The sequence below is a fragment of the Malus sylvestris genome, chromosome 17 (assembly GCF_916048215.2).
Source record: "Malus sylvestris chromosome 17, drMalSylv7.2, whole genome shotgun sequence".
NCBI classification, from domain to species: Eukaryota; Viridiplantae; Streptophyta; class Magnoliopsida; order Rosales; family Rosaceae; genus Malus; species Malus sylvestris.
Window position 1 is genome coordinate 25,307,020 of NC_062276.1, and position 19,932 is coordinate 25,326,951.

The 19,932-nt window shown below is 36.4% G+C and overlaps 1 protein-coding gene across 1 annotated transcript; it reads right to left on the reverse strand.

Annotated features, from left to right (window-relative positions):
- Positions 1-7,626: 7,626 nt before the first annotated feature.
- Positions 7,627-15,728, reverse strand: LOC126611914 (uncharacterized). Its single transcript, XM_050280226.1, has 7 exons — positions 15,567-15,728; positions 14,764-15,202; positions 14,379-14,575; positions 14,017-14,299; positions 13,689-13,922; positions 9,096-9,176; positions 7,627-8,228 (listed from the first exon to the last, which is right to left on the reverse strand). Exons 1-7 carry the CDS (start codon positions 15,672-15,674, stop codon positions 7,627-7,629), a joined length of 1,944 nt encoding a protein of 647 aa, XP_050136183.1. The 5' UTR covers positions 15,675-15,728.
- Positions 15,729-19,932: the final 4,204 nt, after the last annotated feature.

Below are 19,932 nucleotides of genomic sequence, written 5' to 3' on the forward strand. Positions count from 1 at the left end.
ACTCCACTGTAGCACGATATTGTCCGCTTTGGGCCCCTACCATGCCCTCACAGTTTTGTTGCTGGGAACTCACACGAGAACTTCCCAGTGGGTCACCCATCATGGGATTGCTCTCACGTGAACTCGCTTAACTTCGAAGTTCTGATGGAACCCGAAGCTAGTGAGCTCCCAAAAGCCTCGTGCTAGGTAGAGATGAGAATATACATGTACAGCTTACAGGATCCACTCCCCTGGACGATGTGGGATGTAACAATATAGTAATAAATAATAAGTAATATAATGATTTCTAACTATATTTATAATTTTTAATTGCCGTACAGTATTTCATTTTCAGTTAAGTATCTTGTATGATATTGTTGCCCCAACCACCGCATTTCCATTCTATTATTAATTTAATTTGAGCCTGAGCTCGAGTTCATAGTTTCACCGGTCAATACATCCAAAACTAACCCAAGTCAATTCACGAGGTTTTTTAAAGCCGCCGGTGAGATACACACAAAATACGTGCAGGATCATTATTAGGACCATCATACTTGCCGACCATCGATAAACTGATCGGATTAACCTACCAAAATTAACTTCAGTCATTATATATTGAACAGAAGCCCAAAGAGGTGAGGTGAATAGTGACACACCCCGCTCCTAGAATCGAGGCGTGTTGGCCGTCACGTGAGCGTGACGTAGCCAAAAGTGCGACACGGAAGCAAGATATAAGAGAAATATGAAAGAATTTAAACCAACCACTAGCAGTAATAACCTACTAGCATAAAAGAGTGAATTATAAAGTAAAACACACAAATTCAAAGCGTTGGTATAAGTGCAGTCAAGTAAGACTATAATTACAAGTACAGCACCCGCAGGTGAGTTCTACATGCAAAACATCTGTCAGAATGCCGAAAAAGGACCTCGTGAGCCACCAACTGCTAACTAGAACCTGGAGGGGCGCAAAACAAAATTGAGTGGGTCAGTAAAACCAAAGATTTTCCAAAAACATTTCATTTAAAACATTTCTAACTCCTCTCCGTAAAACCTGTATACTTTCCCAGAAATTTATAAAAACATATATATATATCATCAAAACTCAGCTCACAATCTTTCAACGCTTTTCAGAAAGAATATGCCATGCCATGCCAAAATATCTTATGAATGCATCGATATAAATCAGGTGAAATAATAAATCAACCGGAGACCCTACAGTGGTCCTGTACGGCTGATTCTATAGCTCAATATCCCACTTAGCCGGAGTCACCACAGTGACCTATACGGCCCTACTCTGCACGTCACTCGGAACTACGTAAGGTAGTTTGTACGATGAAAGGTGTAAGAATACGCTCTAGTGCTTCTCTCATCAATCATCGGCGCGCATAACTAAGGCCACCCACTAGTCGGAATCACATCTAGCGATCTATACGACTAGCATGTCGGAACCCTCACATGGTCTGTACGACATTCACCTACTTGGATCCAAGGCGAGCGTGCGGTGCGGTGAATAATAATATAAGCACTAACACCTAGGGTGCAGGTTATGAGCTTTCAATGCAATTCACATAAAATAAATCGTATGAATAATGTAAAACTCACTTGTGCGTCCACAGCGTCAATTCATATATATATGCATCAATTATCAATTCAAATATCTCATCATATGCATGCATGGCATTCTAAAACATATTTTCAAATAAATTCATTTTCTGGGAAAAACAATAGTATATAGGTAATACGAAAATAAAACTGCACACTCACTGATAAGTCGATGGGTCGTAACCCCCGTGACGTTCTTGGATGCGCTCGTCCTCGGGATAGGTGTCACACCTATATGCGAAACAACTATAAAAACGTTAATTAAAACACATAACCAACAATTCGAAATAACTTCTCATACGGTACTCAATTTGGGTATGTGAATATACCACATCGACCTACTTGACGTCACGGACATCGAGGAATTTTTAGAAAAAATTTTGGGTCTGCCACGCACCCCCACGAGCCCTTCTTCTTCCCCGCGTCACCGGACTGAGTTTTCCAGTGACCGGAAAACTGGAAAAATTTTAAACGTCTTGTTCTTCTTCATTTCTCAACCGTTTTCTTTGAATTTTATATCAATTTGAAGCCCTCATCAAGTAGAATCACGATGGACTAGTTCCAAGGTCTAAAATTCACTAGATTTTACCTGGGGAAGCACGATAATCCGGCAATTTTGAGAAACTCCGTTCTCGGTCCTTCGACGTCCAAATGTTACCAACGAAGTACCCCGAAACTCGTGAGGATGTCCTTAAGCTCACTGTGAGCTTGAAATTCCCTGAAATGTAAGATTTCAAGTGTGCATGAACAGTGCATATTTTCGAGGTTAGGGTTTCACGACGATTCCGAGGGTTTCACTTCCTAAAACTAGTACCATTCAACTCATAACATCAAAAGGATGAAGAATCATACCTTATTTGCTTCGATCCGCGAAGTTTTGAAGGGTTTTGGTCTTGTCCTTACTATTTCGAGAGGGAGAGAGTGAGAGAGAGTCGTGAGGGAAGAGAGAGAGAAGGCACGGGGGAAGGGAGAGAGAGCAGGGAGTGCGTGTGTGTGTTTGTGTGGTCCAACACAAATCCACATCATCAATTTCTCATCCTAGCTCCCTAACCACACACAAAAAAAATCCCACATAAGCAAAGTCCAAGGTTAAGAATTTAAGTCTAAATAATGCCACACACACACATACCTTAATACCCGTCAAGGGTAATTCCGTCATTTCACGTCCCCGATATAAAAATCCTGGGACGGGCTGTGACAAATAGGGTCCCAAATAACGAGAGATATGTAAAAAGCAGGTCCAATTACGCCTATTCCTAATCCTAAATGGAACGTAACGACGTAGATAAATAAGAACCGGTGACTCAGAAACAATTAATTAAGATAAATTTTTTTTAAATGTAAATTTTTTTATTTTTTAATAATAAATATATATATATAATTATATAAAATATAAAATAATAAATAATAAATATCTGTGTATAATAAATATATTTTATATTCTAATATATTCTAAATTCTAATATATTCTAAAGATTTTAGTTTATATAAAGATATTATAAATTAATAAGTTATTATATTATTAATTAATAAGTTATTTAATAAATTCAAAATTTTAATTTTAAATTTTAAAAAATGTAATTCTTTTATAATTTTTTTTTAATTCCATTAAATTTTAATATAAACTATAATATTCAAGTGATATATTTAATTCTATTTTTTTCTTATTTCTTATTATTTATTTCTTATTTCTTATTAATTTAATAAAAAAATAAAGTAAAAGCGGGTAGCGGGAATCAAGCCCACATCTTTAGCTTGGAAGGCTAGGGGTTATAGTCGATGTTGATTCATCATTTTTAACATCTCTAATTCAAAACTGAACGTGAAACTTTGGTTTCATTCGGCTCCTTTGTGGAAGATGTATAAATTCCTATATTAAGACATGAACGGAAAAAAAAATTACACCCATAACATCTATGTCAGCTTTTCTATTATTAATTTAATTTGAGCCTGAGCCCGAGTTCATAGTTTCACTGAGGGTGAAACCGCCTTTTCTTTGTTTTTTCTTTTTTTCTTTTTTTACTTATTCTTTTGAAATTTTACCCAACCCTTTTTTGTGTCGAATTGATAAAGATTCTCGATCCCATACGTAAAAAATGGATATTTGTAGTTTTCATTTTTTTATTTAGGTTTATTTTATCATAACCCTTTTTTGCCCCCCATCGAGAAATAGAACTGACTAATCCTAAGGCAAAGGGTCGAGAAACTCAACGCCACTATTCTTTAACAACTTGGAGTCATGCCTTCTTTTCGCACTATTACGGATACAAAAATAGTGGGTAAAATTGGATTCAATTGTCAATTGTTCCTATTTCAACAATCTTAATTACAAGGTTTAGTTGTTTTTCTACTTCAATTTTAAAAATCTTGAAACATTCAAGGACTGCTGATTTTTCTTTTATCAAAAATATGTGACCATGTATGGAGTAATCATCTATAAAAAATATGAATTTCCACAAATGGTTTTGACAGGAAAAGGTCCACAAACATATGTGTGTATAATCTCAAGTAAGTGTTTGCTTCTATTAGCATCCATTTTCCTAACATTGGTGGTTTTTCCTTTCATGCAATCAATGCACTCAGGTGCACTGTCAAAATTCAAAACAGGTATAAAACTCAACTTTGACAACTGCATGATCCTATCCTTCGAAATGTGTCCTAGTCTTTTATGCCATAACATATAAGAATTGTCAAAATTATGCATTATTTTGGTAGTTGTGTTCAAAATACTTAACTCATTGTTTAATACCGTGCACTGCATTTTCCACAAATGATCATGTAAAACAGCCCTTCCTATTAAAGACACTTTACAGAAAAATTTCATGCATTCTTTATTACCTATGAAAGTGATACCTTCATTTACTAACTTAGATGCAAACATTAAGTTTCTTCACATTGCATGCACATACAACACATTGGACAATTCCAACACAAAACCAAAAGACAATTTGAGTTTTACCCTTCCTATACACTTAATTGTAACTCTGGTTCCCTCACCAACATAAACATTATATGCATTTGCTTGTTTTTGTTTCTCAAAACCATGTAGTGACTTTGTCATATGCACAGATTCACCAATATCAAACCACCAAGAATTTGCAGAAATTTCAATGAGATTTGATTCCTCACAGATATATACATTAGTCCTACCCTTAGCCCTCAACCATTCCTTGAATATTTCACAATCCTTTCGCTTTCTATAATGACCTTTAGTTTTGCAATGGTGACACCTAACCTTTTCTATGTTTTTAGTTTTGACCTTAAAATTGTTAGATTTAGAGGAGTCAAAATTCTTAGCAGGCACATAAGATTTATCAGGGTATTTGGGTTTAGAAGTTTTACCAGAATTTCCATTAACGTCCTTCTTCCTTGATGTCTGCACAAAGTTGACTGCCTCAACTTCTTTTCCCTTGTCCATCTTCTGTCGATTTTCCTCTTGAACAGACAGAGATATAAGCTCATTGTAATATCCCAATAATTTATTATTAAAGAAGAGAAATATTTGGAAAAAAAAAAATATGTTGTGCTTATTTATCAAAAAGGTTTTCATATGAAGGTAGTAAACGTTATTTCGAGTTCGTATCATTTTTCGGATTAGTTTTCGGGACTTTAATGAAATTTTGATAGAATGTCCAAGCCTGACAAATGTTAGAACACCACATGACAGCCAACGAGTGGCAAGATTGCCAAGCGCTAGCTGCTGGAGACGCCAGCATTTGGATGACATGCTGGTGGTGTTATCATCATATGATGGCACATGTCAAATATGATAAATTAAAGAGAAATCATAACTCTTTGTGTTGCCACTTGGAAAGCTACCATTGCACCAAAAGAGATAAATAAAAGAAGAAGAAGCGGTGGATCATTTCAGATGGAACTAAGGCTTCATTTTTCTTCTTCTCTTCGCAGAAAGATGCAGAGAGGAAGGAAGCAAGGAGCTTCATCTCATTGTCCAAATCAAATACCGTTTTCCTCATAAATTTTGATTTGGAAGTCCGGATTTGATTCCGTTTTCGCTTACGAATTTATGGGGAAGAGTACTACAAATCTCAGGTACTAATTTATGGATTTACTACAGATTTTGGAAGTTGCCATTTTTGGATTTATTACTACACAGCGTAATATTTCGAATTCATGTGTTATTCGTGATGGCTTAAGCGTATTGGAAGCTTAATTGAATGAATTGAGATAAATTTGCCTATGGGTTAGTTGCTGTTAAACCCCATCCATGTTCAAGTTTGTGGATTTGGGGTATTGATATTATTCGACTAAATTAAAAGGAATGATGGCCTACTTTGAAGTAATTGAATCGTATAAATATGAGTATTTGAATTGAAGTTGGAAATATTTTGGACTGAAAGAGGAGCAACATGAATTTGGAAACATGGTCGGCTGTACTGTTTCCGTTTCTGCAGTAGGGACCAACTTGAAAGATGAGTTTCAGATTTGGGGCCATTTTACAGTTCTCTGAACATTTAGGACAGTTTTGTAATTACCCGAAAGTTTGGGGTAAACTATAATTCTGGAACTTTTTTCGGACAGATTGTACTTGCTGTACAGGTTAGGGACAGGAAGCTTATTTTTAAAGATTTGAGTACTTAAGTGAAATTATATAAATCTGAAGATCCAAATTGGAATAAGAGATGCTAAGCCTAACTTGGGAATTCCAAAATATAGGATTCTACATTTGGTGCTATATAATGGATTATATAGTGATATATTTTTATTGTTGGATTAGGAACTCCAGTTACCGCGACGGTTGTGTGTAATCGAGGTGTTGGTAAGGGACACTGCTTGTTTGCTTTGGACTCCAGGTAGGGGAAATACAGCAGACCTTTACAGATATTGATTCTATTAAATTTCGTGAAGTACTATATTTGTGTTGGTTGATTAATGTGGTTGGACATTGTTTGGATTATTGCTTCAGTTGGTTGTTTACTTGTTAGTACTACTGGAATGTTATTCGTTGAGATATATTGTGACATGTGAAAGATGTAATAACGTTACTTGTGCATCACTCATTTGTCAGAAGTGGTTGGAACTTTGTTGGTGAGAAAGGAATTTGGAAAGAGGGTAATGGAAATGATCTTTTGTGTAGTTGAGCCAAACTCTTAGTAGGTACCAAGTCTCAGGCGAGCCCACAGTGCACAGTTTCTTTGAGGGTAATTCGGGATTGGCGACGAAGGGTTTTGGCAAGATGACTAACAAAAGGGGTAATTGGGATGATTGAGTTACAGGGGCTTAATTTGTATATTAAAACATTCGAACCACCACTGCAGAGGTAAAATGCATGGTATGGGACGTGCAGGTCCGCGTGTTTTATTATATGAATTAACGGGTAGAGATGAAGAGTATTGTATTGCACTCATGCATTGTTGATGATAATGATTTGGTACTTGATTACATGATTTTATTACACTTAATTTAGGCCCCGTTTGGGATTGAGGTGATTTTAAAAAAAGCCACTGTGAAAAAAAGCTGAGGGTCATTTTTGTGTTTGGTAAACTGAAAAAAAAGGGCTTATTTTGGAAGCTGCTGTGAGAATAAGCTGAAAATCAAAGGAAAAGCTGAAGCTGCTATTTGCTGCTTTGAAAAAAAGCCAGTTTTTTCAAAGCACACGGAGCTACAATGCTCCTTTAATGAAAAGACACACTATCATCCTACTTTTTTTTCCAAAAGCACTTTCACAAAAAAGTTTACCAAACACTCTACTGGCTTTATTTCACAGCCGCTTATTCTCACAGCACAGCCGCTTATTCTCACAACAGCTTTTTTTCAAAGCACAGCAATACCAAACCAGTCCTTAATATTGTCAATTTACTGTGATAAGGTTATGTCCCTACTGAGCTGTTGAAGCTCACCCCTCTATTGTTATGCAGGTTTACTAACTAAACTGTCAAAAGAGTAGACGGGATGAGATCGAATTAGATGTGAGGCTAGAATTGTATTTATTTATTTTTAGCTTTGTAAAGAATTCTGGATTTCTTTTTATAAGAGGAGTTTAATTTTCCAACCCGTGTCAATTTCCTTTTATTTATTTAGCTTTTAACTCGCGTTTCGGACTCGGGATCGAGTTTTTACTACCGACCCCAGGTTCGGGGCGTGACACTCATCCACTGCCCATGACTTATCTTGAGTATTGTAAGAGACTTTCAGTTGACTAAACTTCAAATGAAGTGCTTGCAAGATCATAAACACCAGCAGTTTTTCACAAATATTCATGTCTTCAGCCGCATCTGTCATCTTCATAATATGATCTTTTATTGAACCACCCCCTTCAAACTTGTAAGTTGTGAGAAGAGTCATATATTGAGCAACTTCAGCCTTTTGTGATTCCATGAACTTGTTCTCAATGGCTTTGAAATAGTCCTTTGCAAGAACGCATATTTTGATGCCTCCACGCACAGTGTCAGTCATCTCACTTTCCAAAATTGACAACGCCACTTTGTTAGCTCTTGTCCATCTTTCGAACTCTAACTTCTCAGCCTTTGTACTCTTATCAGTAAGAGGTGCAGGCTGTGGTGTATCCAGTGCTATGTCATACTCATTTAGTGTCAAAAGCAATTCAATTTCTCTTCTCCAATTTCTATAATTGCTTCCACCAATGAGTATAGGCACAACAACCAAATTCATTGTTTTTAGTGAAACTGCAGAAGATAACAATGAAATCAACACTTTGAATCTTTTGGGATTCATGATTTCTATCTATTTCACCGTGTAATCCTCATCATGAGTCAATTTTTTCATACACATGGTCTCAGACTTTGATAAAGATAATCATATATAGAGTAAACAACTCACAGAAGATTGCATTCAGGAACATGTTCAAAAGGGATGATGTCATCACATGTATCGAAAATCAAAATTCAATAAACTCAATATAATATAGCAGCGGAAACTCTAAAATAGTTGATTCAGTTTATGCATTTAGATGATTTTGATTCGAATTGGAGAAATGCAAACAAAATCTCTAAATATATGCAGATACATGGTATTCTTTAGTTCAAATAAATTTTTAACCTAAATTCAAGTTTAAAAATTGCAGACATACCTTTTGGAACAATCAAAGAATGCAAATGGCATGAGAAGAACCAGAAGGACAAAAATTCCTTGAATCGCCATAAACCCATAAACAAGAAAAAGGAAAAGATGCAAGAGAAAGGAAAAGATGCAAAAACCCAGCAAACACAACGGTAACAACGTTTAAAAGTAATAACGGCTATATTTTGGAAAACGCCTTTTTTTTTTTAAAGTAAAACGGTGTCGTTTTTCTATTGTTATTTTCAAACTAGGCTATGCAATTCTGGGTTTGAAAATTTAAAAGTTTATAGCTTCATGTCCAGATTGTTGTGCAAAGATTCAAACTTAATGGCAATTATCTCTCCCAAGCTCTGATACCACATGTAAGAACTATCTCACATATCATTGATATGCCAATCAAATTACCAACACTCCAACAATCAAACTAAGTGATAAAACTATAAACTTGAACATAAAACCAGTTGAAAGCATACCTGCAGAACTCGAGCTTGAAGAAGCCATTGCAGCTTCACTACCAATCAATCTTCTCCTCTTTAACAAAACTAGAGTGCTCTCTGAATAACAGGTATTCAACACAAGATGAGCAACGATATTTGCAAGAGCAGTGATTGAGGTTATATATAACGTTAATCGAACTCATTCTCCTATTAGAATTAAAGTGGAACTCTAAAACAAAACCTTTTCACACAATGAGTGTACAAGATGAATCAGTGCAGGATCCAAAACCTTTTCCCAAAGGGACACTAAAAGCACTTATAATCCTACAAGAAATAGGATTCACCCGAACACCTTATCAAGACTTTTCCATTTAAGAATTCATCCAATATTATAGCTAATCCTCAATTATGTTTCATACTTATACCCCAACAGTGTAGTGTAGTGGGAAAATGATGTGAATAAATTTAAACATAAAAGTGCTTAATCAAAAGAGTGCAACGTTGAGCGGGATTAAACTCATTTTACACGTGATATTAGAGCATAAGACAATATAGTAACTAGGATGAGGGTTATACTACTGAAGATAACCATCTCCTGAGATTTGCCAGAATCCTCGTTTTCACATAAGCACATCTACTAAACATGGAGGGGCGAAAAACAAAGTTGAGTAGGATGAGGGACAAAATCAGGGGTGGGCCCCACCTTGGGCACATCATTTAAGGCTTAAAACAAATAAAACCCAACCAAAATGAAAATACAAAAATGCCCCTTTCGTTCCTTAAAATTTGGGATGGGTAGTTACACAATAGAAAATTTTCAAACAACAATGTGAAACTTTTGGTTGCAAACTGTGCACTTGTGCTTTAGATGATTTTTTTTTTTTGTTTTTTGAGATTATATTTTGTGCAACTTATATGAGATCAATTTTTGATGGGTGAAACTTGTGATTAGGCCAATTTCGATTAGAAAAATATCTTGAAATAGGCTGATCATGTTTCTTTTTTGTTGTAATGAGCATTTTTCAAGTGTAAAGTTTTGAGCCAATACAGAGATGTCTTGCAAGTGAAATGACTAAGAAAAAAATGTATCCCTTATTTTGGTTGATATAATGATTTTGTTATTAGGAATTTTTCTATTGATTGAATAATTTATTTAAAAAAAAAAACCAAAACTCATGGGAGTGAATTGGAGAGGAGTGTTGACATTGCACCACGAGAGCTTCATAATCTAACATCTAATCTAACAAATCTATCGTTTAACCAAAAAAAAAAAATTGAGATTGGTTTTGTGTGTAGGCTAAAGTCACTTAGGAAAACGGTCTAGTGATATTCATCTTCACTTATAAGTGATAGGTCTTAGACTCTTAGGTTTGATTTTCGCCAAAGGCGAATTTGAACAAGTTATTGTCAGCCCATAGTGAGGCTAGACCATCCCCTCTCCCTTAGTGAACAAAATAAAATGTCTAAAATACCTTGAATTTAACAATTCTTTAACAAAATGGGGTGAAGTGAGACCAAAATAGTTGAAAATGTTAGTTTCAGAAGGTAAAAGGAGACATAATCAGTTTCAGGAAGTCAATTGAGACTAAATGGCAGTTTTATGAGGTGTTTCAATTAATAAGCCTATTCTTTTATATAAGAACTCAATGTTTTTTTAATTGTTCGCAATAAATCAAATTTAAATTATTTCAGAATATTGGTTCCTGCTGTTCGCGTAATTCGAAGTTATAACAATACATACTATGTGGACCCTCAAACCATTTTGTGGTGTCATACAAGTGTTCATCAGGCAGAACTTTTGAGAAGAGGTGATGTGAAAAATAAGTTAACACACAAAATTAAACCCTCTTTTTATCAATTGTAGCAAAGTATGTAAATAGGGATCGTTCTAGACCGGGGATTAGGAGGGATTGCTAAACACTTGAAAACTGACTTAGAAATGTAAAAACAAAGTTTAAAGCACTAGATTAGACTCAAAGAATGCAAAACTCACGTTTAAAATACTAAAACAAACCAAAAACTCAAAACAGCAATCAAAAGATTCAAAACTGCCTTAAAAACACTTTCTGGGCAGTTTTGAACACAAAGCATCAAATTGGACGAATTTGGGTTTTAACTTGTACCAAAACACTTAAAAACATAAACCAACACACTTTCCAATTAATCTAGGAATTCAAAATAATTGGGGATTTGATTTGGACGAAAATAAACTTATATGGCAGATTGTAAGAGAAACAGATTGTAATACAAAGTTATGAAGAATCAATGGATGATGGAATAGCTAAGGGGTTCTTCTCCACACATGAAATATATGCAACCTAAATCGATTTCCAGTTATCAATTGAATAAGTTATGAATCTCGACACTCCAAGTTAATTAGGTCCGCTTAAATTAACCTTCAGATTTCCCTCGAATCATTGAATTGGATGAATATGCATCGCAAACAAATTATTCCTAACAAGTTCTTTATATGAACAGCATGATAAAGACACGAGTTAGAATCATTACGTTCTTTGGAAATCATAAGCATCGACAAGGCATTCGTAACTATGAAAAGCATGATACTCTTGCCAGGAATCTACTTAACATGATCGTGACTAGCGACCTTCACTACTTACGAATATAAATTCATAACGATTAGGTGAAACAAATTTATATCCTAGCATCAAATTCAAGCATGCAAATTAAGCGTGCACTCTCAACCAACATACAAGAATAAGTTCTAAATCAAATGGTTAAGCAAATTGTATTCACGACTTATGTAACAATAACTGGAAGTAATCAACTCATTTCACATATATAATCATGGTTTTGAATACACCTTTAGCCAAAAACGAAATTAGCCAATCATACTTAAAGCAAAACAAAGATTACATGAATTAGACATTAAAATCCAAAGAAAGAAAACACCTAGAATGCTCCAACTTGGCAGCAAGTGTATCCAAGAATTCTCCTTTCCCTTGCTTACGGCAGATTGGTTTGTGGACAGATTTTGGGTAGTTTTATGGTGTAGAATGAATGAGGAATGATATAGAAAGGTTTACAGTGAGTGTGGAGGAGTTTTTGATGGTTGGAGGGTGGTGGAAAACTCGGCAAAGAGGGTGGAATAAGGTGGAGTGGCTGTTATGTTTTCTGGGCACTAAAATGGTGTTTTTGGGGTGTTTTGCTGCCTAAGGTGAGTATGGACGAATTTTCTGCATGAATGATGAATATGGGAGGTTCAACCCTTTGCCAAGGGTTGTAAACATGTATATATAGGCCCCAAAAACCCTAGAGAATCAGATTAGGCAGTGGGGGAAATGCACAGCAAGGAGGGTGAATTTGTGGTGTGCAATGGTCCAAGGATGAAAATGGAGCAATGATGCAAAGTATGGAGGGTAAAATTGAGTGGTATTTCAGCTAGGGAGCATGAATGATTGTGTTCATTGCATGGAAATGAAAATGGGAGGTGAAATGTTTCAGAAATTAGTCAAAGGTGCAGCAACATGTGTTGCACACAGCATTGGATCCCAAATGTGGATGATGAAGCATCAATTGGTGCATGGAATGTTTGTGAAAGTATGTGTGAAATCTGATGGGTGAAGGGAACAAGAGGTATGCAGCAATTGAGTGTGATAATTGAGTGTAGTGAGGCATGAAATCAGAAATATTTTAGGGGACAAGGATGATTAAGCATGCATGGGAATCCAAAGGGAATGCTATGTGGATTGCATGGCAAGGATGTGTGTCCTTTTTGTGGCTGAGTTCATGATCCTTTGTACACTAATTCTTCACATTCTGAGCCTCTTTAAGTCTTCAATTTCGTCCAAACCTTGGTTCCAAATATGTGACATGCATTCCAAGCTCCATTTTGCTCCAAAATGCATCTTCTTGCCTACTTTGTCCTTAAAATCTGAAAACACACGAAAATGACTTTAAACATTAAAATAACTAAGGAAACACGACATAAATGCACAAGAACAAGCCAACTAAGTCTCATAAATATGCTCTTATCAAGAGGACATAGAGCGAGTTCTTAAAATAGCTGAAAGCTTTTAGGTGATGTGGAGATGCGCTGGGTTGATACATATTTCCCATTTACCGACCAATCATTTGAACTTGAGATGTTTTTCCATGTATGCTACTGAGTTCAATCACTTTGAGGGGTAAAAAAGCATTTCATGTCTCTCCTGTTATGTCATTCTGTTCGAGGTTCTTTCTTTTTCATGGACGGTAACTAAGAGTAATCCATTATGCAGACGAATGTGTTATTTCCTTTTTACGAACAAGTAATAACTAACCAGAGTGGTAGACAAGATGAAAATTATAGTGTACGAAATATTGATTGTAGAGACTATCATGAAACAAGTTTACTGCCACCATGATGCCTGTGGTCACTCAAGGTAATGTGCAAGACTCGTTACATTGCCTTGTATAAGTGGCTTGCGAGTCCAGGGTGACAGTGAACCCGATTCACCTAAGTTAAGGTTAAGCACAAAGACAACATATCTCATAACTATGACATCCAAAGTGTAGGGTTCAAGATGAAGTTGAAATTCATAACAAAAGAGGTTCTTGTTTGGATTAATATTTGAATTTTGAGCTGCAAGTGTGTGAAAGCCCAAAAACACCAATTAAAGGAAGACTTGCCCGAAGCCCAGAGACAAAGTGGCGCATTCCCATTAATGCATAGACCACCACATTTCTTTATGCGGTTTTCTGCTGTGCTAACTGAACATGTTCTGTTTTTCTTGTGAGGCTGTGGTGCTATTGGTGATTTCTTCTTTGTTTTCGGGCATGTTGGAAAATCGTCCAAGATTTCAATGGAATCATCATCCTCATCAGTTTCTTCTATTTGGGACATTGTTTGTTCCACGTCAACATCTGCAGGCACACCACGAAAGATGAACGTGATGGATAGTTAATCTCTATGGCACTTCCATCAATTAATCAGTTCAGAAATTAAAAGACAACGTACCTGGTGGTGAGAATGTATGTGCAGTTTCTGTGGCGCGAAAAATGACAACTTCAAACACAAGTTTAGTGTCATCGATCAACACAAGTACGCACACATCACTAACTTCCAAATTATTGCCTCTTACAAATTCAGTCCAACCATACTGCAGTCTGAGTTTTGGTCTGGTTGCCTTTTCACATTTCATTTCAACAGACCAAGTTGTCCCATCTAAAACCCGAAGGGTAGCGGCACCAGAATGCTTACCAAGACGTCTCGTGTGGATACACAATTTTGAAGGCAGCCACTGAAAATAATCAAATGAAGGAAAAGACGATAAGCAAACAAATTTGACGGTCCATGATGGTTGTCTATAGAGAACTTACCACAGAATATCCATTGATATAAGTGCGCTTCATGGGAACTATGAAAGAAGGGTTGTCAGATTTGAAAGCTGTAGCTCTCCGAAGAGCTACAGCAGCTTTTCCTCTTGCATTCGACGCATGCATCCTCCCAAGAACTGTTTGAGCTCGTTTTGGAGTGCTGGACGTGCCTTCACCGTGTCTTTTGGATGCAAACTCAGCTTTGCATGTCAAAGAACACAGTAGGATATTAAAAGTTAGAACAGAATGGCAGAAAGCACAATAAGGTAAAAAATCGGAAGCTAAACATATGTTGCGTATTAATGTTTCAATTATTTCTGATTTTTATTGACTTCTTAAACATCATTTCGTAATGTAATCAGAGTATTTTTTTGGTTTCTGGTTTTACCTGTTGAACTTGTTCTGTGCTTCTTACGAGGCTGAGGACATGACAATGGACATTTGTCCCTTGTTCTTGAGCGGGACATGATGTTGTCCAAGACTTCAACACAATCAGAGTCGTCATCATCATCCCAAGAACTATTGTCGGAATCATCATCTTCATCGGTTTCTTCCATCTCGGGCATTGTCAATGGATAGTTGATCTCTGTGAAATCCTTGTCAAATACACGAACGCGGAATGTTGAATTCCCTTCATATCCGAAAACTAACGAATGACAGCAGTCTAGAGAGCAAAACTTCGAGAACTTTGGCCAACCCTCGCCGAACCAGACCTCACCCTCCCATTTTCTGAGTTCTATTTTCCAGTCTGAACCAGTTGGAAGCTTAAGAAATACTGGATTCGAAAGATCATCTCCATATTTCCTAAAAAATTTGTTTGGAATCCTCTGCACAACACAGAAACTTGTCACCAAACTGTTCGTATAGTGAAAACAATTATCTGATTTTTGTGGCTATGAAATATATGGGTACATTAACTGCATCAAATCCTATTAAGTCAGACTCTTCATTGTGAGAGGGGTTAAATACTTTGGTGCCGTTTGATAACCATTTCATTTTCAGCTTTCAGAAACCCAAAAACTAACTTAAAAGCTAAATTTTGAGAACTAAAAAGAGTAAGGAATGTTTGATAATCATTTCGTTTTTTGTTTCAAACTAATCTCCAAAATCAAGCACGGACATTAAAGAGGGAGAGAGAGAGAGAGAGAGAGAGAGAGAGAGAGAGAGAGAGAGAGGGAGAGAGGTACTCACAAGTTTGGTCTGTGTACAAATAGACTTCGGAATAACTACTAGAAAATGGGGAGCTTTAAGATGTGTTTTTGAAGAGAAGTCATGAATTTTCCGGTGAAAAGAAGCCATTTTTTGAAGTTCATCAAAAGCTTGAAGATCTGCTTCAAAGCTTTAAAGTTGTCAGCAAGCAGATCACTCAGCCCAGCTCAAGTTTATGGACTAGCAAGAAGGTAGACTGGCAAACTAATTAAGTGCTTGAAGAATTAAATGCTCAGTCCACCAACTCAATCGTTATTAATTCAGTTCACAACTTAATGCTTGTTCTTGAAGTCATTGTAGTGCAGTGGTACATGAATGCATCAATGTGTCTGTACATGTATACTCTGACTCTAACTACCACATCCAAATCCCTCATAGTAATGAGAAATATTAATTGGGAACAGGATTACTGAGGCGTCCTAGTACAATAATGTCTTACCATACCCAAATCCCCCATTATTAATGAAAAATATTAATTGGGAACAGGATTACCGCTACCGGGCATCCTAATTCAATAATTTCATACCGAGTTTAAGTTTTTTTCTATGTGACATGATATTATTGGATCGAGACTTCACATGACTTTGAACTCATCCTGTGCAAATTGCTCTCCATATTAACACATTTTGGTCTTGCAAGCTAGAATGTGCAACCTACACTCTGCAAGATAGACACCTTTGGTGAATATACTTATGAATGTTAACTAGGCTACTAAATCCAGGGGCTAGAAATATTGGGTAATTATACTGTTCCGCCTCCATGTTTTTTGAAGGTTTTTTTATGGGATAAAGCAACAAACTTTTAGAGCTATTTTTTAACACTCCAAAAAGTATTTGTACTTAGAGCATTTCTAAAGAAAATGTCAAATTGTCCACGTAAGCTATAACAGGAAAAAAAGATAACCACTAATTGTTTCCAACCGAAATGCCAAATTTTATGTGGTATGACATGAAATGGCAGCAAAGAGGCTTGCTGTCAAATTTGATAGCAACTTCAAATTTTTTTTTTACTAATTATTAAATGTCTTTTATTAATACTTTAATGTCATTTATTATTTGATTGTTGAACGGTAGAGTTGGTTTAAAACACTACCTATTCCTTCTTTTTTAATCAACAAATTTGTTTCAATTTAAGCAGTTGATTGTTGAATGGTAGAGTTCGTCTAAAACGCTACCTATTTCTTCTTTTTTTAATCAGCAAATTTGTTTCAATTTAAGCAACGTTGCTACTTTGTAAAATACAGTGATTCGTTCTTCAACAAGTATCCTTCGTTATTTTGTGAACATGCCCCAATTTTTTTCAGACTCATCTTCTGCTTCAACAGATGAGCATTTTTGGAGTATTGTTAATTTTGAGTCTGATGAATAACTGGAAAGGCTGGAATTGGTTGCTTTACAAAATGAACAAGAGAACATGGAGACATGAATGAGAAAAAGTCGTGGCTCCATAAAAGGTCATGCATATATCAATAGAAGACGACTCGATGGGCACCAAAGACTTTATAATGATTATTTTGCTGAACATCCAGTGTACTCTCCAACTCAATTTCGAAGGAGATTTCGGATGCATCGACCTCTTTTCCTTCGAATGATAAGATTATTTGTATTAGCATTAATTAATATGACTTTTATTATGAATTATTTATATGTAAAATTTAAAGTATAAGACAGAAATTAAGAAAAAAAATAATGTAATAAAATAATAGTTTAATTTGACATATCGGGTGGAGAGGAAAACATGAAAATATGTCAAAATACTACATAAGCTGTCAAATTTAAATTTTAGGTTCAAAATTTGATATCTCTTTTGGAGATGGTCTAAATTTATAAAAACACGAGAAAATTTGTATAGGAAGTAGTGCAGAATATGATAGGCTAGAGTGCCAATAATGGCAACCTTTTAGAAAGAGTGCGGCTATACACACTCGCCTATTGTACTTTTTTCACGATCGTATAGTTATAAAATTTGTAAGCAGCTTTATTGCCCTTGCACTTGCCTTGCTCTTGTCCTCCAAAAAATCACTTTCAACAGTCCGTTTGGTGGAGGGCAATTGGTGGGCCAACACATGCCTGTCCAAAAGCCCGAGTAGCTTGAGCTCGGCCTTGTGCTAGTCGGCAAGGCTGACATCAACATGGTGTCAGCCACATTCATTTTTTTTTGTGTGTTTGATGCGTGATGGGAGATAGTGGGCTGACTGTTGCTACTGTCATGGGCCCCCAAGCTGTCAAAGCAACTCAGCTCCCCAACAGTTATACACATGGCATTTTATGAGCAGTTGGATTTGAAACAGTCTTAAGATTCAACAGCTAAAATTAATCTTGTTCAAAATTTTATTTAATAATTTAAAATTTTGAATAAAGGTTTTAAAAAATTAGAGAAATTAATGAAAATTCATAAATAAATATATTTAAAAATACAAAAAAAATTATATATTTTTCTATAGACACCCAACCATCTTCTTCACTACCATATCAAAAATCTAATGTGTTTGCTAGTTATTAAATAACTTAATTATGCTTTAAAATTAAAAAAAATACATTTGTAAGTATGAATCGTCCTTGTCCTTGCTTTTAACTCAACGGGTGGACTTACACAAAGGTAATCACTTTTCAAAGGGCAATTTACATGCCCTTACCCTTGCTTAACCCTTGCCTTTGCCCTCTTAAGAGCAAGTCCACCGGTTGCCCAAGTGACAAGGCAATTGGGTTGAATTGCTTTTGGCTGCAAAAAGGTGGTCCATTGGTGTAAAAAATGGAGGGCAATTGGACCAAGGGCTTGTGCTCTTTCAACTACAAGAGACAATAGAATGGGGCCCACCCACGTGCACAGCCCAGAGTCAAATGACTCATTTTTCCTGTCACGCCCCGATCCCGACATACGTTCAGGATCGACACGTGACGTCAATAAATACCCCGTATCTCTGACATACCCTGCCTCCGGGATATGTACAAAGCCTAATTCAATACTCGAATTGCGTTACAATTTTTGTAAATTTTATGGCTGCATCTAAACTCGTCGTTAGACTGCCTACGTACCCTCATTTGGGATCAAGCCATTTGTAGTTCGTCACTCACAAAATCAGACATGTATCACAATGAGTTCAAGCAGAAAAGCATAGCATTCCTCAATCATTTATTAGAACCTGACCAATATAAAATTTCTGGACTCAGGGCTACATAGCAAAACCCCATGAAGAATCATGATTTCTCTTCCATCCAACAAATAAATCATTATGTCTCAACAAGATATCGTAATTCACAACATATATCATATTAAAGAACTGACGAAGCACAAACAGTTCTCTAGCCACATTAATTAACTAATTTGATCAAAATACTAACAATCATTTCCATATCTTCTAAATTCATACTTTATTAAATCATAATCAAATCGTAGAAAATCCCGAATGAGTCACCAGACGTCCAACATCTTTTCTAACTCAATTCACAAGATTCTTGAAACCATTGACATAAATATATATATAAAACTAAGGCTAGAGGGACACATTAGGCCAAGCCTACTTCTCCAAATAATGGGATTTCAGACCACTTTACGAAATCCAACAACCTCGGGTTTCGGACCACTCAACGGAACCAAACTGAATATGATCGTCTTTCAAATGTACCAAGTACAACTAATTATCATCACCTCTAGAATGCGTATGGTCCTCCATCGCGGATATACCAAGCAGAACCATAAGCATAATCACGTCGTGCAGGCAATGATCACCCATCACGGATATACCAAGTAGGATCACCCCTAAATACATATGGTCCCCCATCGCAGATATACCAAGCAGGACCACATCCTAGCTCTAGGTAGTGATCATCCATTGCGGATATACCAAGCATGATCACCCCTAATACATATGGTCCCCCATTGCAGATATATCAAGCAAGACCACATCCTAGCTCTAGGTAGTGATCACCCATTGCGAATATACCAAGCATGATCACCCCTGAATACATATGGTCCCCCATCGCGGATATACCAAGCAGAAGCATAAGCATAATCACGTCGTGCAGGCAATGATCACCCATTGCGGATATACCAAGTAGGATCACCCCTAAATACATATGGTCCTCCATCGCGGATATACCAAGCAGGACCACATCCTAGCTCTAGGTAGTGATCACCCATTGCGGATATACCAAGCATGATCACCCCTAATACATATGGTCCCCCATCGCGGATATACCAAGCAAGACCACATCCTAGCTCTAGGTAGTGATCACCCATTGCGAATATACCAAGCATGATCACCCCTGAATACATATGGTCCCCCATCGCGAATATACCAAGCAGGACCACATCCTAGCTCTAGGTAGTGATCACCTATTGCGGATAT